This window comes from Geospiza fortis, unplaced genomic scaffold (genome assembly GCF_000277835.1).
Source record: "Geospiza fortis unplaced genomic scaffold, GeoFor_1.0 scaffold69, whole genome shotgun sequence".
NCBI classification, from domain to species: Eukaryota; Metazoa; Chordata; class Aves; order Passeriformes; family Thraupidae; genus Geospiza; species Geospiza fortis.
The window spans coordinates 563,447-586,552 of record NW_005054555.1 but is presented as its reverse complement, the minus strand read 5'-3'; the positions used below and the strand labels follow the sequence as shown (position 1 = coordinate 586,552).

Below are 23,106 nucleotides of genomic sequence, written 5' to 3'. Positions count from 1 at the left end.
CAGGGTGGGAATGTTGCCTTTGTGTCCGGGAGGGGCTGTCCGGCCCTGCGGGGCATCCCCCGGGCCCAGCCCTTCCTCCAGGGCTGGAGCCCTGCCGAGCTCTGCGGGTTTTCAGGAAGAATCGGGGTCAAATTCACTCCGAAACTTTGTTGCACTTGGTTGGGAGAACGAAGTCGGGCTGTTCTCTGTTTGAGAGGGATCGAGGGAATAGCTCCGGCCATTCCTCAGGAAGCAGACTCTGTGCTCCTGTGCCCATCAGTGCTTTGCCTTCCTGGCCTTGAATTATCAGCCTCTAATAACTATAAAATTCCACTAAACATAATTTTGGAAAACTTCAGTTTCCCTCATTCTCTTTCTTCCTGACCTCCGTCACAAGGGAGTCACTGGCACATATTGACTAAAACTCATTTTTCCTGCTCTTGCAGGCCTGAAACCACATGGAGTTTATCAGGATTAGCTTTTTTGCTTCCTTTTTTTTTTTTTCTCTTTAAGAGCTGGTTCAAGAGCAGGCTACTGAACCCACTGCTGATTCCTGAGATAAAATGTCTTGGCCTGTGCAGAGAAGCCAGACTTCATCTTAAAAGGGTTTTTCTAGCAGTTTCTTGCTGCTAGATTGAAATAGTTAGTTTTTCCAAAGGCTGGTGTGGCTCAGAAACCCTCGTTTGTGCTGGCATCTGGGGACAGCTGTAACAAACAGATGTTTATGGCTGGCTTTACAGTGAAAAGACAAGTGTTTCTGCTCAGTTTTGAAGGGATTCAGAGATTAAAGAATTTAAATTATGTTAGTTCAGTTTTCCAGCTGGTTTATTCCCTGCTTTGTTGATTGGTGCTGCTGTTGGGCATCCACCTTGTGCCCTCCCATCCTGGATGGGTCTCCCAGGTGGGGCTGGAAGCTGCATGGACAGTTTGATGGGCTGGGGCCAGCAGGGACAGGGATTTGGGGTTGAGTTCAGTGCCCTGCACGAGCTCAGTCACTCCATCCTGCTGGAATTCCTGCACAGGCTCAGTCACTCCATGCTGCTGGAGTAAATGCATCTTCTCCCTGTGGTCAGGTCCTAGGGGGTGCTGCCCCCAAAGTTCTTTAATTCCTGGATTCCCTCAGATCAAACTGCTCCAATCAATCATCCAAACTGTTCTTTCCTCTGCAGCACTTACCCCTTCTAATGCATTGAAGGAGTTCAGAGGCTCATCCCTGAGCCAGCAGCTCCCAGCCAGCCCTCCTGGGAGCTGCAAATCCAGGGATATCTGGTGCTTGTGAAACACCAAGTTCCATGTGTAACCTAGGTGTGCTCCCTCATGTCTGGCACGGTGACACACGGCCTGGGAGGCTGAGCAGCTCTTGCCCTGTTCTGGGCTCCTGTATCCCTGGAAACTCTGATCCAGGGGTCAGACCTGACCCCTTCAGTGATTCCCAACGTGTGGGGCTTCCCACAAGGAGACTCCTCGTGCTGAGCAGCAGGTCGGTGGCCGGCGTTCCGAAGGGATCAGAGCCGTGCCAGGAGAGCTGCCAGTGCCACCCCACAGGGGTGCCACCAGGTGGGCTGGGAGCAGAGCTGGCACTGACACGGTGGCCCCGCTCTGGTTTGATGCAGCGCACCCAAGAGACACCAAAATCCGGTTATTTTGGTGTGCCCAGGTCTAGACAACCCAAAATACGTACACGAGTGGGACAGGGCTGCTCAGCCCAGCCAGCCTTTCCCCTCACAGGCACTTAGGTCATGTTTCAAAACAATGACTAAGTGCTCTATTTTAACAGATCCCTCGTGCCAGTCCAAAATACCCAAATGCAGCACGTTGGTACCTGATACAACCACCACAAAGTTGATTTTCCTCACATCAGGGGTTTCTGCCACTGCTGGTTCCCAGATCGGTTTTGGGCAGTCAGTGTGTGATGCCAGAGTTTTAATGCAGCTTCCACATTTCCAACAGCTCTTTTGTTTAGCAGCAGGAACCTTATCAGCTCTCAGGTGGGATTTGCTCAGAGCTGTCTGTTGGCAGAGCACAAGATGTACACGGAGAGAGAAATTCCTGTGGCAGGAGGAAGCTCCTGTGCCAACAACTCCCTGACAGGAGCGTGCAGCCAGGTGGGGTCAGGCTCTGCTCCCAGGGAACAAGGGGCAGGGTGAGGGGAAACAGCCTCAGGCTGTGCCAGGGGAGCTTTAGGTTGGATATTTGGGAAAATTTCTTCATGGAAATGGTTGTCCAGCCCTGCTGCAGGCTCTCCAGGGCAGTGGTTGAGTCCCCATGCGTGGAGGGAGTTTTGCAAAGCTCAAAAGGAAGGAAACACCCCAAAAGAGAATTTTATTGGGCTGTTTCTTTGCTGTGCTTTGTAATGAACTGTTGGCTCCAGAAAGTGGGGCTGTCACTACTTGAAACCCCACAGGATTCCTGATGTCTGCTCCTTTCATGGAAAACATCTTGTTTAAAGGTCACGCTTCTGGGCTGTGTGTGATGTGTTCAGTTGGGATGCAGCAGTGGGAGATAGAACATGATCCACAAAATTAATCCTAATGCAGCCCTGTCTCCGCTGTCCTGCTGTAAATGATGGCACGTGTGGATTACAGGAGACTGGGATCACTGGGAATGGTTTCTGTTATCGTTTGTGAGGAATGGGGCTGATGATAATTTACAGGCACGCTGGCATTCCCAGGAGCCCCTGCCTGCTCTGCCTTCCCTGGATCCAGTGTGGCTGTCCTGGGATGCCACCAGGCTTGTGACAGCCCTGGACAGGGCATGAGGACAAACCTTGCACCTCCAATGCTGGGGCAGTGTTGGGTCCCTCAGGACAAGAGAGACCCAGAGGGGCTGGAGTGTGTCCAGGGCAGGGAAGGGTCTGGAGCCCCAGGAGAGGCTGAGGGAGCTGGGAAGGGGCTCAGCCTGGAGCAAAGGAGGCTCAGGGGGCCCTTGTGGCTCTGCACAGCTCCTGCCAGGAGGGCACAGCCGGGGGGTCGGGCTGTGCTCCAGGGAACAGGGACAGGAGCAGAGGGAACGGCCCCAGGCTGGGCCAGGGCAGGCTCAGGGTGGATGTTGGGAAAATTCCTCCTGGAAAGGTTCTCCAGCCCTGGCACAGCTGCCCAGGGCAGTGCTGAGTCCCCATGCCTGGAGGGGTTTAACATCCCTGTGGACGTGGCACTTGGGGACACGGGGCAGGGGTGGCCTTGGCAGTGCTGGGAACAGTTCAATTCCTGGCCTAAAAGGGCTTTTCCAACCTAAACAATTCCATGATTCCACAGTTGGGCCAGCTGCGGGTTCCACCTGGCTGTGCTGCTTCTGGGAATTTTGACTGGCATGTTCCAGTGGAGGTCACCACAACTGCTCCAGGCCAAAGCTGAGCTGGGACACACCGGTGTCCTCCTGGCAGCTGCCAGGGTGGAAGTTGTGTGTGCAGAATCTGACTGGATTTATGTGGGTTTGATGCCTCTTGGTTGTTTGGAAAGCAAAGCTTTTGAGTACAAATTATCTTTTTCTGTGTGAAGCTGTTGGTGTCCATTTCTAGTTGTCTTTTAATCTTTTATATTTATATATAAGATTATATATAAATTTATATATATAAAGTTATTTTATATATATATAAAGGGGAAAAAACCCTCAGATCTCTCTGCAGCTTTGAAAACTTTTTGAAAGGGAATTTTCAATGTCTTGTTTTATATGAGTTACTTTAAAAGTCCCTTCCAACTCGAACTTCCATGATTCCAAGGATGCCTTATCCCAAACCACAGACCCTTGGTTCAAACAAGCACAGGGGATGCAGAACTCTCTGTGGTCCAGGCAAACCCAGAGCAGGCTCACACCCAGGGAGGTGCTGCAAGCCCAGTGCCCACCCGTACACTGTACAAATTTAACTGATTGGAAAAGTGGAGGGATTTATTTAGCACATGAGTCCTCTGGGCTGAGGGGATAGATTAAGGAGGTGCAGGTTCACTGCTCCCTTCCCTGGCTTAGGCTGGAAAAAACAGAATTGTTGTGACTGGAGGAGCTCAAACTTCCTTGTGTGTCTGGCCTGGAGAGATAATGAGTCATGTGTGGCCATGGCTGAGCAGCTCTCCACAATCCCAGCTCATTATCTAAATGTCTGATTTGGCTCCTGAGCCCCCTGTTTCCAGGATTTCATTTTCTTTCCTGGGATTTCATTACCTTCCTCGAGCTGAGCCGATCTTTTGTCAAGGAAAGCACTCGGATTTCCAAGGTATGGATAGGAAAGAGGGTTTCAGGCTGGGGATAAAGAACATTTTTGTGTGCCTGACTTCCTTTCATGCAGGGCCTCTCCAGGAGCTGGTCAGTGCTCCGTGGCCATGAATGCCAATGGATCCTGTGTATAGACACATTCCTGCAGTGCTGCAGCCTTGGCAGAGGCGCTGGGAGCCCAGGAGAAAGCAGACACGAAAGGTCATGTCTGTTTAGTTAGGTCTGCTCAATTCTTCCTTTGAGGAGCTGTAACTGTAGCTGAATGGGCAAAAGTGCCAGAAATGGAGAGTTCCCAGGCAGGAATGGCAGCGCTGGGGCCTGAGGAGCTGGGAATGCTCGGAGGTGCTGGGTTTTTCTCTTTCCACAGCTGCATCACTTCCAAACCCAAACCTGGGAGAGCTCAGGTGACTTGGTCAGTCCTGCTGCTGCTCCCCCTCTGTTGATTTAGACGTGACCCGAGCACTTCCCAAGCAGTGCTCCTGCTGCCTCCCTGCCCTTTGAGAGGGAAAACCTCCACACAGGAAGCCTTTTCCTTGGTAAATAACACTTGTGGCCTTTGAAGTCCCTGATAGCCTGGGAAAGCCTTTGAAGGCTCAAGGTGTCCAGTGGGGAAGGGCCTGGCCCAGCCCATTCACATGGAGATGAAATTCCTCACATATCTGAGCACGGACAGTTTCCAAGGTATCTTATCTTGGGGAGTGTCAGGCTCAGGAGAAAAGCTGCTGGATAACAACAGCTCTTGCTGCTCCTTGGGGTCTGTGTGCAGGATTTCACGCCTTGGCTGGGAGTTGCAGGAAATGCATCTCATCCCACTAGAAAACTGACTTGGAAGAAGATCAGGCTCTATGTGGCAACTAGGAAATCAGTCTTACCTTTTTTCTTTCTTTCTTTCTTCTTTTAAATGTGTTTGAATATCCATTTCTGCATTTAGGGAGCTCTACTCATGCTCACCTCATTTGTATTCGTTGCTGCTGTTGAATATGGATGTGAATCATGCAGATCATTCATTCACTTCTCCCAGCAAGTTGTGCCTCATGAGATTTCCCTGCTGTGTGACTTGCCTGGGGCTGAGGGAATAATTCCTTATCTCTGTTCCCCAGGAGCCCTGTGGCTGCTTATCAGGGAGCTGGGAATCCCCTGCTCCCTCAGTTCTAAGGGCTGTGGGCACGGATGCTCCTGCAGCTCCTTTTGGGAACCGATTTATTGGGAAAAACCTTCAGTTTGTGCTGCTCTGAAGAGGCTTTGCTGGTAGCAAAGCTGCAAAAGGAGCACTGGAGAGCAAACCTTGAGGAAAAACATAACCCCTGGGACATGAGAGTACCCAGCCATATGTGACTGGATTGTAGAGTCACAGAATCCCAGGATGGTTTGGGTTGGATGGACCTTAAATCCCATTTTTATCCCACCCCTCCAATGGCAGGGACACCTTCCACTATCCCAGGCTGTTCCAAGCCCATCCCTGTTCCAGAAATCCAGGGGGAGCCACGAAGTTTCTGTTCTGATCCAGCAAGCTTGGGTTTGATGGTTTGGACAGGTTCATTTTTATGGTCTGAAAAAAAGAAAGACAGAGAAACCTGTAGTACTGATAAAATGCCTCTGAAACAACAGAAATATGGGTGTTCAGCTGCAACAGGATATCTGGAAACTCCCACTATAAATCAGAACGGAATTGGTGCCCCAGGGCTTTAAAGGATTTTAGTCTGGATAAAGCTTGAAGTCACATATAAGAAAGAAAAACCTTTCCCAAGGGGAGTGGGCTTCCAGTAGGCAGTGGGGTTATTTAAATATACAATTATTCTGCATATAAAAGCTGCTTCAATGTTCCAGAAAGCTGTGTGAAAGATAAGAACTATCAAGGAAGTAGTAATTAAAAGTCTCTGTGTCACTCAAATTTATTAAACTGGTGCCATCGAGGTCAGGAAAGAGGGAGGCAGAAAAAATCCTGCTGCAATAAATACATATTTATAATCCTGAGTGCATGCATGGTGTTATCCAGGTTGTGGCTGTTCCAGTTGGAAAAGCTGGGTCTGTCCGTGATAAATTAGCTTGTTTATTCCTACCCTGCAGTCGCTTAGGGTAATGAAGCAGAAGCCCTTTGTGTGTGCTCGCTGGGAAGTGCTGGCTGGCTCCAGAGGGGGTAATTGAGTAGAAAAGCAGAATGCTCCCGGTGCCGGGAGAAGTTAAATCCCCCCGAGGTCAGGGGGATTCAGCCTTTAATCAGTGTGGACACAATGCAATTGAGAGTTTCCAAAGGGCTTGTTTATGGTGCTGGAGCAAGGGTCGGTGGTTAATGGGAGTGCTGGAGGTGCTGGGATGAGAAGGTGCAGGATGTGATTCCCAAGGTGAGGGCTGCTGGGGAGCTGAGAGAGGATGGAAATCCTGGAGCTTGAGGGCAGGAGGAAGGAGGTGTTTGAGGCTCCATCACAGGAGCTTTTTGAAGATCTGCTGAATTTATTGAAATTAAAATACTGAGTGATGGTGGCTCTTACCCAAACCTAGGTGTATGTAATATATCCCCCAAAAAATGCTAAAAAATGGACCTCACTTGTCTCAGTAAATTTTTCCCCTAAAGCTTTAAGTCTAAAGCCAGAGGTGCAGTGTGGTTTTCTTTCTTTGAGGACTAGCTCCTGAGGGAAGCCCCTTGGACCTTGTTTTCTGCTGTCCTGGTGGGATCAGGCCCTGAGCACCCTGCCCTGACCTCCTGGCTGAATGGAACGGATGAAATTCTGTGCAGGATTGTTTCAGTCAGTGAGACACGGCTGAGGTGGCCCTGGCAGTCCATGGGAAGCCCTCCCTGGGCAGTGGTGGCCACACTGGTGAAGGTGTCCAGCTTTCCAAGTATTTGCTGGCTAAAACCATCGCAGGGAGCAGCAGGATCTGCTCTGCCCCTGTAATTTGGGATTTCTGCAGTGAGCTGGGCACCTTTGCAGGCCCAACTGGAGGAGGTGCAGAGGCAGAAATCTAGGAGAAATTTGGATAAATGGATATTGGGAAGGAATTGTTCCTTGTGAGGATGGGCAGGCCCTGGCACAGGGTGCCCAGAGCAGCTGTGGCTGCCCTGGATCCCTGGCAGTGCCCCAGGCTATGCTGGACACTGGGGCTGGAGCAGCCTGGGACAGTGGGAGATGTCCCTGCCATGGCAGGGCTTTGGAATGAGGCAAACTTTAAGGTCTCTCTCACTCTGTGATCCTGTGGCAGCACTGGCAGCTCCAGCACCTCCTGCCCATGGCTTTTGGCCCTTGGCACTGCTGGTGTCCAGCGCCCTGGCACCAGGGCTCTCTGCCCCGTGGCTGCTCCAGGACTCCCTGCTGGGGGCTCCTGGCTGAGCTGGCTGCCAGAGAGCTGCACTCCCCTGGCTCCTGCCCAACCCTTCTCTGGAAGCTCTGCTCCCCTCCTACTCCAAGTGGTACCTGCGTTCCTGCAGCTCTCATGGCAGCGAGCAGCACGAGGCTGATGCACTGTGCTGTGCACACAGAGCTGTTCAATTGCTCAATTATTTACAGGCTGACAGAGATCCTGGGATCCGTGGGGCTGCTGCACCCCCCGGGCTGGGGGCAGAGGGGCTGGGGCAGCCCTTGGCACCACAGCACAGCCCAAATCCCTGGGTGAGAGCTTTGTTTTGCATAGCACTTTGTAATGCTCTTGGCTGAGTTGGCTGCAGCTCCACAAAGCATTTTTTTTTCCACTTGGTTCAACGCTCACTTGGATTGAATGGGCCAGGAGCCAGATCAGTAATGGAAGCCAAGTGCCGGCGTTTGTTTGGTGCGCGATTCCCGACGAGGAATATGTATAGTAATTGTCTCATGCTCCTCAAAGCTGTAACTTTGGCAGAGGGGAGGCTGCAGGGAGCGTGCCAAGTGTTTAAAATCATAATCAGGCAGTGATGAAAACATGTATTTATGGCTATAATGAGTTGCATCAAAGCAAGAAACATTCGGCTTCTCTGTAGAGGGAACGCTGTCTCTTAATTCAGAAATGCCTTCGAAATCACCCAGAATGTGTCAGAGTTAAAGAGCTCAGAGAGCTCAGCTGAAATGCCTGGCTTACTTCACAGCAATATTCTGATATTCCCTTCCAGCTGTAGCTCTAGCTGTGGTTACTGGGCTCTGCATCGAGGCACGGCAGAGGAATAAACATTTATTGCAGTGTTTCATGAACTGTGGGCACGTCATGAGAGTTCTGTAACCCTGGACTTGCAGCTTCATTTGTGTTTGTTTGTTGAGTGCTTTGTTTTATTCTACTTTGCTGTTTCTTGATGCGGTATTTAGGGTGGATATTGTGAAAGGTTCTTCCCCAGAGGGTGCTGGCATTGCCCAGATCCCCAGGGAATGGGCACGGCCCCGAGGCTGCCAGAGCAGCTCCAGGAGGGTTTGGGCAGCACTGCCAGGGATGCCCAGGGTGGGATTTGGGGTGTCTGTGCAGGGCCAGGGGCTGGATCAATGATCCTTGTGAGTCCCTTCCAATTCAGGATATGTCCTGATTCTGATATCAAGAACTTGTTTGGTTTTGGGGTTGTCTGAGTGTTGTGTGATTCCTGCATGTAGCAAGGGTTTGGGATGCAGCAGTGCAACAGTGCATCCCAGGAGCTGGGGTCCATCTGGGAGTACTGAATCCTTTCAGTGGGAAAAGCCCTCTAAAGTCAGCGAGCCCAACCATTAACCCACCTGCTCACGCCAGTCCCCTAAAGCCCATCCTTATCCCAGCATCCCTGTGCCTTTGGAGCTGGAAGAAACTCAGTGCTGTGAAAAAATGGAAAAAATGCAGTTGATAAACATTTGGCTTTTGAGTAACTTCCTCCTGCCTGGTGTTGAGTCACCGCTCCCTGCCCGTGGGAAGCTGTGTGGATGTCACCCTGTGCCGAGGTGGCACGCTGGGCAAGGTGCTCCACAGGGCTCCTGGCTGCCATCCCAAACGGCTCCAGAGCTGCTGGGATGATCCTGCTGTGCCCAAATTACAAGGGAGCCAGGGCTGAATCATCTGGGTGTAGCAGTGCGGGGCTGGGGGCAGCCAGGAGCCCTGGCTGGGAGGTGAAGCTCACTCCAGGGTTGTTTTCCTCCTTGGAATATTGGGAGTTTGTAGGGTGGTGCTGGAGTTTTGGGGTGGGGGGCTGTGATCTGTAAGTGAAGTCCTGGATGATCAGAATGAGGATGGTGACAACATGAAAATCACCTTCTGCAGAGTCTCACTTCCCATGCCACTCACTACCCTGGAGGAAAATCTTCCTGCCCAAGGAGATGCATGGCCTTGCATGGTGCAAATCCCCGTGGTAAATCTTCCTGCCCTGCAGGACCACGAGGTTTGGAATTAGTTTATCCATCCAGGTTTCTCTGGGCACATGCTTTCTGGGTGGATTTGCTTGGGTGAGCACAGGGAAAGGAAAAGAGTTCAGTAAATCAGGCTGATTTTGTGTGACCGAGGTATCTGAGACTGAACCAGCAGATCCCAGCTCTTCAATTAATCCTAATTTGATCCCACTACAAAGTCAGTAATACATCTGTGGATGTAATAAACTTAATTACTTGACTGTGAGATCAAAGAGCTGTGAAGGAGCAGCACTGGGTGCATTTGTTTTAAATTGCCTTCAAAGAGGCGAGTGGGGAGCTGCGAGTTTTGGTGGGGAAGCCGCTGTATCAGATGTCTGCAGATGCTACAAGTGTGGTTCTCTTGCATTGCCAGCCCCCAGCCCCACGACAGCTGTTCCCTACATGTCAGTGAAGTGCATTGACGTGAGGAAGAACCACCACAAAACCAAGTGGCTGATGCCCTGGGGAACCAACCACTGCAAGAAGCTGAGGGACTTCGACGAGGCCGTGAGCCGGCAGATCGAGGCCAACGACATCGTGTTCGCTGTGCACATCCCGCTGCCCAGCAAGGAGATGAGCCCCTGGTTCCAGTTCATGCTTTTCATCATGCAGCTGGACATCGCCTTCAAGATGGACAACGACCTCAGTAAGTGCCTGGCACAGGGAGCTGCTGCCTGGTTCTCACTGCCCAGAGTGCCTCCCCTAACAGGGTTTTTACCTTGTGCTGTGCATTGTGTTGGTGCCACACAGTGAGGTGGTGCTGGAGCACTTTCTGAATCTGGGAATTGGTGATCCTGGAATGGTTTGGGTTGGGAGGCACCTCAAAGTCCATCCTGTGCCACCCCTGCCATGGGCAGGGACACCCTCCACTGTCCCAGGCTGCTCCAGCCTGGCCTTGGGCACTGCCAGGGATCCAGAGGCAGCTCTGGGCACCTGTGCCAGGGCCTGCCCACCCTCCCAGACAGGAATTCCTTCCCAGTATCTAATTTTAATTCCCCTCCTCTCCATTTGAATCTATTATATAAATACTAAATAAATATATAACACCCTCCCCACCCCACACACAAAACACACAGCTCCCCCTCCAAACTCAGAAATAATCCTGCACTAAAACCTGCAAAATTATGTTGGGAGCAGCAAGGGCAGCACTGCTCTGGCCCTCCCTGGAAGGGAATTTGTCCATGTGTTTGCATGTTTTAAAGTGTCTGGGGAAATCCCTCTCTAACTGTAGGCTACAGTGAATAAACAATTTGCTTTCCAGACTGGCTGGGCTGGGTGTGTGGAGCTGCTGCCCTGGCTCCAGCCTGGCTGTAGGGCTGGCTTCATGCTCAGGGATCCATGGGATGGAATCAGTTCAGGGAGTTAGTTAGGGTTAGGAGCTTTTTTAGCCATCTTTGTGTCCTTGACCCCTTCCTGCTCAGCGTGGAACTGTTCCTCCAGCTATTTATTCCAAAATCCCGGACTGGTTTGGGTTGGGAAGGACCTCAGAGCTGCAGTCCCGCCCCCTGCCATGGGCAGGGACACCTTCCACAATCCCAGGCTGCTCCAAGCCCTGTCTAACCTTCAGCACTTGCAGAGAAGGAGCAGGGATGATTTAACACATTTTCATTAAGATAAGTTAGAAATGAGATTGTAGAAAGCTTTCACCTGTGTTCTTATCCCTGTAATTATCTCTGAAATACAGAGAGAGCAGTTCTGTGCCTTTATTAAGGCCTCACCTCCTTCCACTTGGACAGATGATTGCATTAGGGAAACAGCTCTTTATTCCAAGGATTTTCAAGCTGAACCACCGTGCTGGAGTCAGGAGCTGGCCGAGCCCTTGGAGCAGGCTGCTGGAATGCTAACCCAGCCTCTGGCAGCATTTCTGCTGCAAGAGCAGAGCCTTTGCTTGGGCTTTGAGCCCTTTGGTGACTGAGTCCTGCACAGGTGGGGGGCTTTTTTTGAGATCTCAAAGCAGAACAGCTCATGTAGGGCCGCCCCCTGGGTAATAAAAAGGAGGTTTGGGGATTGTCCAACACTTTGTACCAAGGTGAAGGCAGGTGTAAATTAAGTGTAGAATCTCAGGAACAAGTAACACATTTCTTGCTTGCTAGATTGTGTTGTAACAGCTCTTGCAGAAATAAACAGCAGACTTGTTAAGCTGAATTAATTGCACCTGTGTGTCTGTCCCTGCTGTTAAATGAAAGGGCCCCATTGATCAGGTGATTTGGCTCAGCTCCTCAAAAGGGACAGCAATAAGGATGTGAAATAACCTCAGTTCTTCCTTTAAAGCAACAATTCAAGTTTCTTCTCTCTGGGGCTCTGAGCCCTCCAGGCCTCCTGTTGTGGCTGACGCCAGCAGGGGCTGGTGCCAAACCAGGGCCACTCCTGGAAGGCACCACAGCTGCTGAAGCCTCTGGGCACTGTCCTGAAAACTGTCTGGGAGCTGCCTCAGATGATCCAGGAAAGCAGCACTGCTGGGGGCTGCACAGGATTTGTCCTCCTGAGGAAGCTGCTGCCTGGGGCACATCCTGCTCTCCTGCTCCTCTGCAGGAGGTGAAGGTGCTGAGCACAATCCTGGGCTCTGCCAGCTCCCCTTGGCCTTCACCAGGGAGGTTTCTGAGCTACATCAAACTGTCTCCTGCTTTTTTCCTCCAAGGCCCTTGGTTGTCCTCTTCCCCTGCAATTCCTAAGCAAGGCCAAGACACAGAGTAAACCTGCATTTGGTTTCTTCAGGGTGCTGGGTGCCAAAACCCTCCTGGGGCAGGGGCAGCTGGGCTGTGCCTGTTGGGAAATGTTGGTGACTCATGACTGACTCCTCATCCACAGAGAGCTGGAGTCAGTCCTGTGTCAGCTCTCCCCATCCAGGACCTGTGTCAGCTCTCCTCATCCAGGACCTGTGTCAGCTCTCCTCATCCAGCCAGAAAGGGTTTTTCAGGGACAGAGGGGAAGGGCAGCCCTGGTAAGGTGCCCTGCGAGAGCCTGGCAGGGGCTGAGCCTCCTGGAATACCCCATGGGATCTCACCTTTCAGAGGAGCAGCCAGCCCTGATCACCTGCACCTTGGGAACTCCCTCTGGACTTCCAGTGGTTTTGAAACAGAGATTTTTTGGAATGCAGATGTTTAGAATCTGAGCTGTTTCCCTGTGTTTGTCCTTCCCAGAAAGCTGGGAGAGAATCAGGCTGTTCCTCTGAGGAAGAGGCAATTTCTATTTCTGTGCTGTCCCTTTCCTTTCTTGATGCATTGTGCACTCAATTATTAAAACCCCTTCCCAGAAGTGGGAAAGGAGGGGGCCAGAGGAAGGAGATGGAGTTTCTTTGCAGCTAGAAAGCAACTGTGTACAGTGAGAGGGCAGAGTGCTGCAGCCTCCTTTTCTAATTCATCCAGCCTTGGGCCTTTTGGTAGGTTTTGTAATTTTAGGGAGCTGGTGAAGCATGGAAGTGTAATGGAAATAATTCCAGCATTTCTGCTTGCCTGCCATAGGCTTCTCCCCAGCCAGCTGTGTTAGTGTGCAGCTGGCACAAAGCCCCCTCCTGAAACAACTCCACTATTTTTAGGCCATTGTAATGTGAGTGAAGATATCCTGGGCAAGTATTGTCCTATAAAGTGATTCATGGAAAAGCTCCTGGGCAGTAAAATGCCAGTGGGAAAAATGACACTGATGGTGTTTGGAGCATGAGCAGGGAGTCCCTCACTGGGAGGAGCACAGAGCTCAGGGCTGGGAAACCTCCAGGAGCGTGTCTTGTCCTCATTTGGGTTGGAAGGACCTCAAAGCCCATCCAGTGCCACCCCTGCCATGGCAGGGACACCTTCCACTGTCCCAGGGTGCTCCAGCCTGGCCTTGGGCACTGCCAGGGATGCAGAGGCAGCCACAGCCAAGGCCTGCCCACCCTCCCAGGGAAGGGTTTATCCGTGATAAATCTGATCCTGCTCCCTCTCAGTTTAATGCTGTGCAGGAAAAGGACACCCTCCCCTCCCCAGAAAATTGTCTATTCACCATCTGATTAATGGGAATAAGGCACGAATCTCCTTAAGATTTGGTTCCCTGTCACTGTCCTCATTTGTTCCTCAGGCACAATGGGAGTTGCTGATGGAAGGCTGGCGTAGGATTCTCATGGAATAATTTAGGTTGGAAAAGACCTCTAAGATGGAGTCCAACCACTAACACAGCCCTGCCATCAGTCTGCTGTGCTGAAATATATGGATATATGGATATATCTGTATTTTATGTTGACAGCCCTGAAGGGTCTTTGCACAAAACTCATTTCCAAGGGGAGGTGCCACCCCAGCAGAGAGACTGATGGAATTCCAGAGGGAGCCTCTAATCCATTGGCCTGGAAAGGCACGCAGCAGTTCATCTTCTGCCTTCTGGTTTTTATACTCCATGGCAGCAGCAACATTTGGACTGCAAAGATGAAATACTGAAAGCTGTTTTTCTTGGATTTAATCCCAAGCATTCCAGTTGGTTTTATGGCTTCTGAAATGGAGTTCATGGTTCTTTTTAGCCGGGCCAAGTTCAACCTTATGTTCCCATTTATCTGTTTTGCTGGTCTCCTAAACAGCGGATCTGAGATGGCAAATTCGTGTTTCATGGAAACCCAACTGCTGGCAGCTCTGGAAAGAGACTGCATGTGGATCTGGATGGTACAGATCACGTGCACCAGAAAATGCTCAGAAAAATCCTGAAGTGTCCACATCAGATGCACAACCCAGCCACCTCCAAAGGGCGTAAAAATAGAACTGCCAACCACAGATCCCATCCACATCCCTTCCCATCCGGTGGGATGAGTGTGCCACCACCTATTCCCAACAAAAATATAGCTGAAAAGATGGGTTCTGGGGCCATCTCCCAGTGCTTCTCCATGGCAGATGGTTCTGGAGCCATCTCCCAGTGCTTCTCCACAGTGGATGGTTCTGGAGCCATCTCCCCACACTTCATGGTGGATGGTTCTGGAGCCATCTCTCAGTGCTTTTCCACAGTGGATGGCTCTGGAACCATCTCCCAACGCTTCTCCAAGGTGGATAGTTCTGGGGCTTTTCCAGCAGCTGTGGCTGTTAAAGGTTTGGTGCCCTACAAAAGGAGGCTGGGCTGTAACATGCACATGCTCATTTTGGAGTGTGTTCCTCATTCAGAGCCTTCCCTGGGATCTGTGCCTGGTAAACAGGAGGATTTTCCAGCTGGTGGAACTGGTACAGACTTGCCTCAAGTTTTTAAACGTGTTGATGCTCCTTGGCAGCCTCAGCTGCTGCTCCAGTGCACGAACTCGCTCAGTTATGGCTCCTCAGTGAGCCTGTTCCAGCCTGACTGAGCCTGATCCAGCCTCACTCCCTCCTGGCATGTGCTGGGCTCTGGCAGTGTCCTCTAGGAGCACCTTTCCCAGAGGCTGTATCCCAGACTGTCACTGTGCACACATCCAGGAAGGGATGAGCTGCTGGTCCCACAGGGACGTGTGACTTTGCCAGGCCATGGGCTCTGTGTGTGTCGCTGGCGTGCGAGCTGGGCCATCTGCAGAGGCAGGAACAAGTCAGGGCAGGTGTGGAGGAGCAGGGGAGGGCTCTGAAATGTTCTGTAGGTGAGGAAGGGAGAGCTCCAAACCCTTCAGTAGAACAACTGAAGCTAAACAAGACGCATAGAAAACATCAATGCTGTTGTGTGTGGCTGGTTCTGAGTTTTTTCCTTGCTAGTTCAGTGTAGCTCAGCTTCAGTTCATTAATTATCTTCATAAAGGAACTTTGTGTCGTGTTTTTTAATTACTCTGGGAACCTTCTGAGCCTCCTGTCTCCTTGCTGTTGCAGAGGAAAATGCAGAGATCACCCTGGATGTGTCACTGGCCTATCGTGATGACATGTTCGATGACTGGGAGGAAATAGCACATGCCATAGAGATCAGGAAGCTGAAGTGCACCTTTGGCTCCCCAAAAGTAAGGAATCTGAATGACACTGGTGGTGGGGGTGAGTGGGAGTTGTCCTCTTCCAATCACAGAACTACAGAATCGCCCTTTCCATGAAAAAATTTTCCCCAGTATCCAACCTAAACCTCCCCTGGCATAACCTGAGACTGTTTTCTCTTTGTCCTGTCACTTTTTGTCTGGGAGACGTGGCCAATCCCCACCTGGCTCCCACCTCCTGGTGGGAGCTGTACAGAGTTCATCTAGGAAGGCTCCCATTAAAACCTGAAATGTGAACCCATTTGAAGCCAAACCTTACCTGCTCAGCGATCCCAAACAGTCCAAGACACAAGGACAGGTGTCCCTCACGCACAGGCTCTGGGTGCTCCCAGTGCTCCCAGCTGGAGGGCTCTGTGCTGTGCTGGTCCCGGGGCTGAGGGCCGTGGTTGTGCTGCTGCCCTTTGCAGACGGTGGAGTCCGAGGGCCGTCACTATGACTGCGACTTCCTGCCCTTCATGGAGATCGGCAGCGTGGCACACAAGTACTACCTCATCAACATCCGCCTGCCCGTCAACGACAGGAAGGGCATCAACGTGGGCATCGGCGAGATCAAGGACATCCGCCTCGTGGTGAGCGTCCTGCCCTCCCCTGCCACCCAGCACCTGTGCCCGGGCTGCCCCAGCTCCTGCCCCAGCTCCTCTGCCTCCAGCGGGACTGTCCTGCTCCCTGGGAATGCCCTGCTCTTCGCAGGAGCCCTCCCTAGGCCTCCTCCTCTTCCCAAGGCTCTGAGCTCCCTGTGTCCTCTGCTTCCCACCACAATCTGCCTGGGATGCAGAGTCCTTCCTACAGACAGGAGCTAAGGAGGAGCAGGAGGGTTCAGAGGGGGCCTGGTCTGCCCTGGAGCTGGCTGTGGCCGTGTGTGGGAAGGCTGTCAGTGATCCTTGCCCTGCCTGCCCTCAAGGCTGGGTGAGCAGGGATGCTTTTCCCAGCTGGAGCCCTCCCACCACGGCTGCGGTGGCTGCAGACAGCGGTGGGAGGACGCGTGGCTGGAGAAACACGTTAATGAGCCAATGCTCTTCCCACCAGGGGTGACTTGGCTCCATGAGGCTCTGGTTACTTGTCTGGGAGTGATTCTGCCAGTTTTTTCCATGCTGTGTCAGAATTCCCTCTCTCCCTCGCCATGGAAGCTGTGTCTGCTGGCATTTGTTCTCAGACCTTCTGGAACCTGCCCAGGTGGCCTGGGGGCTCAGGAGGCCCCCGCTCTCTGTCCATCCTTGGCCAGACCATCGTTGGGATGACCTTCCATGTGTGTGCCTCTCCTGACACTCCATGAGGAGAAGCACAGGGTGATGATGCCAAACCCTGTACCCTGCTTTTCCTCAGGGCATCCATCAAAACGGGGGTTTCACCAAGGTGTGGTTTGCCATGAAGACCTTCCTGACGCCCAGCATTCTGATCATCATGGTGTGGTACTGGAGGAGGATCACGCTGATGACACGCGCCCCCGTCCTGCTGGAGAAGTGAGTAGGGACCTGTGGTGGCCCAGGGGACACACTGAGGTGGTCATTGCTCCCAGGTAGAGCCCATGGTTGGGAGATAGGCGTTGTCTCTTCTCCATTCCCTCCCTCTACCCAGGCACCCAGGGAGCTGGAGACCTCCTCAGTTTCTCTTTTCTTTCCTGTTAAACCCCTGGAGAAAAAGGAGCTGCTCTGAGGAGCTCAGTCCTAGGGGGTTTGGTGGCCGGAGGTGACACTTTCCAAAAAGTGCTGGCTTTCCTTCTGTTGCTTTCCACACACAGCTTTGGCTTTTGGGGCTCTGTCCTTCCCTCACACACTGGGATGTGCAGAGATGGTGTTTGTGCCTCTCCAGGGTCATCTTTGCTCTGGGAATTTCCATGACGTTCATTAACATCCCTGTGGAGTGGTTTTCCATTGGATTTGACTGGACTTGGATGCTGCTCTTCGGAGACATTCGACAGGGCATCTTCTATGCCATGCTGCTCTCATTTTGGATCATCTTCTGCGGGGAGCACATGATGGTGGGTACCACACCCGTGGGAAGGTGTTTCCAGCTCCACTTCCAGGAAAACCTGGCAGCTGACGGTTGGAAATGATGCTGGGGGGACTTGCACCAGCTGAGGGGATTTGAGGCTAACTTGCTTTTCCTTTTTCTCCTCCTCCCCACCTGGTGCCCAGGACCAGAACGAGCGGAACCGGCTCTCGGGCTACTGGAAGCAGGTTGGACCCATCGCTGTGGGCTCCTTCTGCCTCTTCGTCTTCGACATGTGTGAGAGGTGGGTGCAGCTGCACTGCCCAGGCCTGGCCATCCCAGAGCAGGGGCTCGTGGCCACCTCCTGCAGCAGGGACCAGCTGGGTCCCCATGGCTGGGTGCACAGCCCCATCTCCCAGAGCCAGGGGAGGCTTCTGGAGTGCTCCCGACTGTGCTGGCCATGGAAACACTTCCCACCTCACCTTCTCCTCACCCACATGGCAAAGCAGCACAGCTGGCTTTTCCTCTGCAGAACCTTGGGAAAAGGTTCTTCCCCCAGAGGGTGCTGGCACTGCACAGATCCCCAGGGAATGGACATGGTCCTGAGGCTGCCAGAGCTCCAGGAGCACTGGAACAATGCTCTCAGCCACAGGGTGGGATTGTTGGGGTGTCTGTGCAGGGCAGGAGCCGGATCAGTGATTCCTGTGGGTCCTTCCAGCTCAGGATGTTCCCTGATTCTGTGATTCCCAGGCTGCAGAGTGGACAGGGGGCCCTCTGAGAGTTGGTGTTTTCTCTCCTCTCTGCAGGGGAGTGCAGCTCAAGAACCCCTTCTACAGCATCTGGACCACCGAGGTGGGCACGGAGCTGGCTGTATCCTTCCCCTGTTTTATGGGAGAGGGAGGTGCTCCCTCCTGCCAGGTCCCTGGGAGCTGTGGGCAAACTCCCTGCTTTTGGGGGGCAGGGGCTGGCCAGGCACTGCAGGAGATCACTGGGGAGCTGGATATGGGTAATGTTTTCTAGGATTTCCTGTTCGTTTGTACCATTTTCCCTGGGTAATGTTTTCTAGGATTTCCTGTTCGTTTGTAGCATTTTCCCTTAACTTCCTCTGCACAGATGGCCTTTATTATAGTCGCAGGGATCTGCCTGTGCCTCTATTTTCTCTTCCTGTGTTTTATGGTCTTCCAAGTGTTCAGAAACATCAGTGGGAAGCAGTCGAGCCTCCCTGCCATGAGCAAGGCTCGCCGCCTTCACTACGAGGTAAGGGTCCTCCTTGGGGCACAGAGTCCTTGTTTTTAAAAGATATTTTGGACCTCACAGTCTGTTCTGAGACCCCCTTTATCCATAATATCCTCATACTTCCGTTTCTCCTCCTTTAATATTAACTTTTGTGTTTAATGAGAGGTCTTGCTAAGACCATCTGGTTTTTCACAGTATAAATTTGGATTTTTGGAGTCGTCATTTCCTTATTAAGTTGCTGGAGGGTCAAACCACAACATACTTCCCCCGTTATCCCCATTTTTAGCCTACGATTTTGTATGTTTTTCTGTCCTGCCTGATTTGCCTGCTGCCAAACCCAAGTGCTTAACCTGCCTCTGCAGGGGTGCAAATATTTATCCCCAAAGTCGTTCTGTTAAATTATGGTCACTTCTTCTTTAAACAAGTCATTATCATCCATCAGGAATGCACATCAAAAATTAGAAAATTTGGCTTGAAAGAATTTGAAGCAGATACTGAGAGTTTTTCCCTCTAGCAGGGGGCACAGGGGTTCAGCTTGTGGTGCAGAGCTGCTGCTGCCACACTCCACATCCAAACATCTGGGGAGCAGGGATCTGGTGTGGAAGAGTTAAATTAATAGTCCTTTGTTGTCGTGGTGTGGCAGGGTAATTGCGCAGACACTGACATTTCCACCTAAATTCCAGAACCAGGTTAAAAACACCCACGCGCTCACCCAAAACCAAAAGAATTTGTAAGTAAAAATGTAGAACCAGTGAAAGCAGGGGTGGTGGGCAGTGGGATTGCCAGCCAAGGGGTTTGTGTCGGAATCTCCATTCCGTGCTAGCCAGCCAGGTTTTCCAGACATTGGAATCGCTGCAGCTCCCTCCCAGCCGGGCTGGGGGTGAGGATGAGTGTGGTGAGACCCTGAGCCCACGCTGGGGCACCGACCCCACCTCGTGTTTGTTTTACAAGGACCGTGAGCTGTCGGGCCGTGCCCCCTGCAGCCCGGCGTGCCATCTCTTCCACTGAATTAACTGCTGCTCAATCAGTCACTGGGCAAATGTCATGGAAAGGCAGCGCTGTCCAGACGTGCCCACCCCGCACGGAGCTTCCGGCAGACGTGTGGGGAGCGGAGGATATGGGCTGTGCTGAGCACGGCACAGGAGTGGGTGGAGGTTGTTTTGCTTTGGGGTTTTGTGGGTTGGACCCTTGTTTTATTTTTTATTTTTTATCCTCGTGTCTTGTCTATCCTAAAACCAAAAATGGGTTTTGTGGATTCTGTTAATGTGACCAGTGACATTTCTCTCTAAACAGGGGCTGATTTTTAGGTTCAAGTTCATGATGCTCATCACCCTGGCCTGTGCAGCCATGACTGTCATCTTCTTCATCGTCAGCCAGGTGAGGGGTGGCTCTGGGCTCCTGGGAGAGCCTCAGCCGCCACTTCCCAGCCGCTCCCGACGCCGCGCGTCGCTGGTCAGACAGGACTAGCCTGTTCTGAGCACGTTTGATAACAAGTTGCTTTTGAAGAAGTTGTTTTGGTTTATTTGAAGCTCTGCCATGCAGTTGCTGAGGCTGGAGCCGGCACAAAGGCCCTTGGCTCCTGGGGAGCATTGGGGCCACGCTGTGCGGAAATCGGCCAACAGGCTTTAGTCATTTCTGAGAACTCAGTGAGAGGAAAATGTTCTGTTCACGCTGAAACACTGGGGTGGCTTTGTGTGCCAATGGAGATGTGACAGCATCCAACCTTCCCTGGGCTCACTGCAGCCTGCTGTGCCCAGCAGGAGCTGTACCTGTTTGTCCTGAGCTCCCATGTCACCTCTGTACGGATGAGCTTTTATCACTGCTGGAATCATGGGGTCACAGACTGGCTTGGGCTGGAAGGGACCCTAAAGCCCATCTCATGGGCAGGGGCATCTTCCACTGTCCCAGGCTGCTCCTTGTCCCATCCAGCCTGGTCCTGGGCACTGCCAGGGATTCAGGGGCAGCCACAGCTGCTCTGGGCACCCTGTGCCAAGGCCTGCCCACTCTGCGAGGGAACAATTCCTTCCCAATATCCCATCCAGACCTGCTCTCTTGCAGTGGAAGCCATTCCCTGTGTCCTGTCCCTCCATGCCTTGTCCCCAGCTCTCCTGGAGCCCCTTTAGGCCCTGGCAGGGCTCTGAGCTCTCCCTGGATCTTTTGCTTCTCCAGGTGAGCACCCCCAACTCTCCCAGCCTGGCTCTATGTCAGAGGGGCTCCAGCCTCAGAGCATCTCCATGGATCTCTTTTTAAGCTACTGTAGTTTTCTTCTTGGCCTTTATGCTGTTCTTTAACAGAAGCAACATTGCAGCCTGAGCAGTCTGTGTATCTTCAAGGAATATTAATATTGATGATATTTTCATGGATGTTGACAGGCCTCAGCGTGTGGCAGGTTGGTGCTGTCAGCCTGGCCCCTCCTCAGCCAGCCATGTTCAGCACATCAATTCTCCCATTATTCATGCTGGTTTTCCTGCTATAAAAGGTCTATTTTTAGCAGGTGGATGTTCAGGGATGTCAGTGGTGTCCCCAGGTAGTGCCCTTTGTGTGTCAATCTGTGCTGAGCACATGCTTGTGGCAGGGGTATCGCAGAGCGCAGCGGTTCGGTCACAGTAAATGAGACATCAGAGCTGAAGAAGTCCTGAGGGATTCAATTTGTCAGGAGCATTTTGTCCCTGCAGACCGAGTCTGCAGAGGAGAATCCCAGCCTGACTTCTGCCTCACTGAACCTTTTACACTCCGTTTCCTCTATCCTGTTGAATTGATGCTGTTCTCACTGATGTACTCCAAGGCTGTGTCTTTATGCAATTTGCTCTTCCTGATGGCCTGTCCGTGTCTGTTTTCCCTGGACAGGTGACAGAAGGCCACTGGAAGTGGGGGGACATCACGATCCAGGTGAACAGCGCCTTCTTCACCGGCATCTACGGGATGTGGAATCTCTACGTGTTCGCGCTCATGTTCCTGTACGCGCCATCCCACAAGAACTACGGCGAAGACCAGTCCAATGGTAAATGTCCCCAAATGACCTGAGGGCTCTCGAGGGAACAAAGGGGTACAAATCAGGGTCTGCCTTCTGTGCCTTTTTTTTTGGTCTGTGGAAGAATGGCTGGAGGAAAAGGGCCATGGATCCATGGAAATGTTGTACAAGCAAACCCCGTGTTAACTTAGCATACATGTTAACTTAGCAGCTTAGCATAAGTGAGCTGCATTTAGCATAACCAGGCCGCACGCCATGATAGGAAGATGCTGTATCCTGCCTGCTGACAAGGCTGAAAGGGCAAGGACAGCGATGAGAATAGAAACCATAAAGTATGCATAACCACAAAGTAGGAGGAATATGTAAATATAATCTCTTGCTTTAAACCAATAAACTCACGACGTGTATGAGCAATTAAACCAATAAACTAACGACAAGTATACATAATTACTGGAAAACAATATAAAAGTACCGGTGTACTCAAAATAAACCGAAGCTTGCTTTACCAATCATATTGATTGATTGCTTGGCTTCCCTCACTGCCCTCAATGGTGACCTCGACGTGATCAATAACCAGGAGACCTTACCTTCTGATCCTGACTTCAATGGTGACGAGACATCGGAAAAGCACCGGTAGGCAGTGACCAGGGGGCAGAAGATCGGCAAGCGCTGGCGTAGGATGCCCGATCCATGCCTGGACTGACCTGAGCAGAGGGGTCCACCGTCCGACTGGGCTACCCAAGAGAAAAGGCTGCACTAACGACATTGACAGGGACAGTTGCCGGCTGGCTAAAATGGAGAGTGAGGTAGCCCTTGATTTTTTTATACGCTTTTTAGAAGAGCGGGGAGTAAAGGATATTGACCTTAAGAAAGAGTTAGCAGGGTTAATTGCTTTTTACCGATCCGGGGACATTATTCAACGTTAGTCAGTGGCAGAAATACGAGGACATATTATGGGATTTGGTTATAGATAAGAACAAAACTGCTAAGAAACCGATGAAGTCATGGCGGGACGTAATTAACTGTTTACAAAAGTATCATGCTGAGAAAAAGATAGCGGCTGTAGCGTCAGCTCATTTGGAAGGCAAACCTGCAGAAGCAGGGAAGTTCCAGTTGGGAATCGATTATGTGTCTATTCCCCCAACAGAGTGCTCGGTGCCAGTGAAAGCCTGGCAGGAAATTGAGTCGGTGGAGCCAACTGCCCACTGCTTCAAGAAGAAACGGCTGAATTAAAGGCGGGGGTAGGGTCAGAGACAGTTGCTCCATCGCTCAAGGAGGAACATAAGGAGGAGAATGGGAGTAATGAGTTAACAGAGAGTGAGGAGGAGGAACTAGGCAGAGCAGCTGTAAGTGATCATGATTGGAATGCCAAAGTCTCTTGTAAAAGGAGAGGGAGGAAAAAGGAAAAGATACAGAATGTAGATAGAGAGTCTGAGAATAGAGTTTCGTGGATAGATTGACAAGCGATTTCAAAGGAAGCAATAGATCATCAGGATAGTTACATTGCCAGGGGATGCTACAGTGGAAGAAATGCTAGACAGAATGAGTCGGGTGCC

The 23,106-nt window shown here is 51.7% G+C and overlaps 1 protein-coding gene across 1 annotated transcript in view; it reads left to right on the top strand.

Moving 5' to 3' along the window:
• The first annotated feature begins 9,862 nt into the window (after positions 1-9,862).
• Positions 9,863-23,106, top strand: part of WLS (Wnt ligand secretion mediator) — an 18,228-nt gene continuing 4,984 nt past the window's right edge. The window contains exons 1-10 of the mRNA XM_014310614.2: positions 9,863-10,134; positions 15,263-15,387; positions 15,822-15,983; positions 16,738-16,874; positions 17,224-17,392; positions 17,550-17,647; positions 18,150-18,213; positions 18,457-18,600; positions 19,873-19,956; positions 21,427-21,580. Coding sequence (XP_014166089.1) covers positions 9,891-10,134; positions 15,263-15,387; positions 15,822-15,983; positions 16,738-16,874; positions 17,224-17,392; positions 17,550-17,647; positions 18,150-18,213; positions 18,457-18,600; positions 19,873-19,956; positions 21,427-21,580 — 1,381 coding nt within the window. The 5' untranslated portion in view covers positions 9,863-9,890. The remainder of the gene's footprint in view (positions 10,135-15,262; positions 15,388-15,821; positions 15,984-16,737; positions 16,875-17,223; positions 17,393-17,549; positions 17,648-18,149; positions 18,214-18,456; positions 18,601-19,872; positions 19,957-21,426; positions 21,581-23,106) is intronic.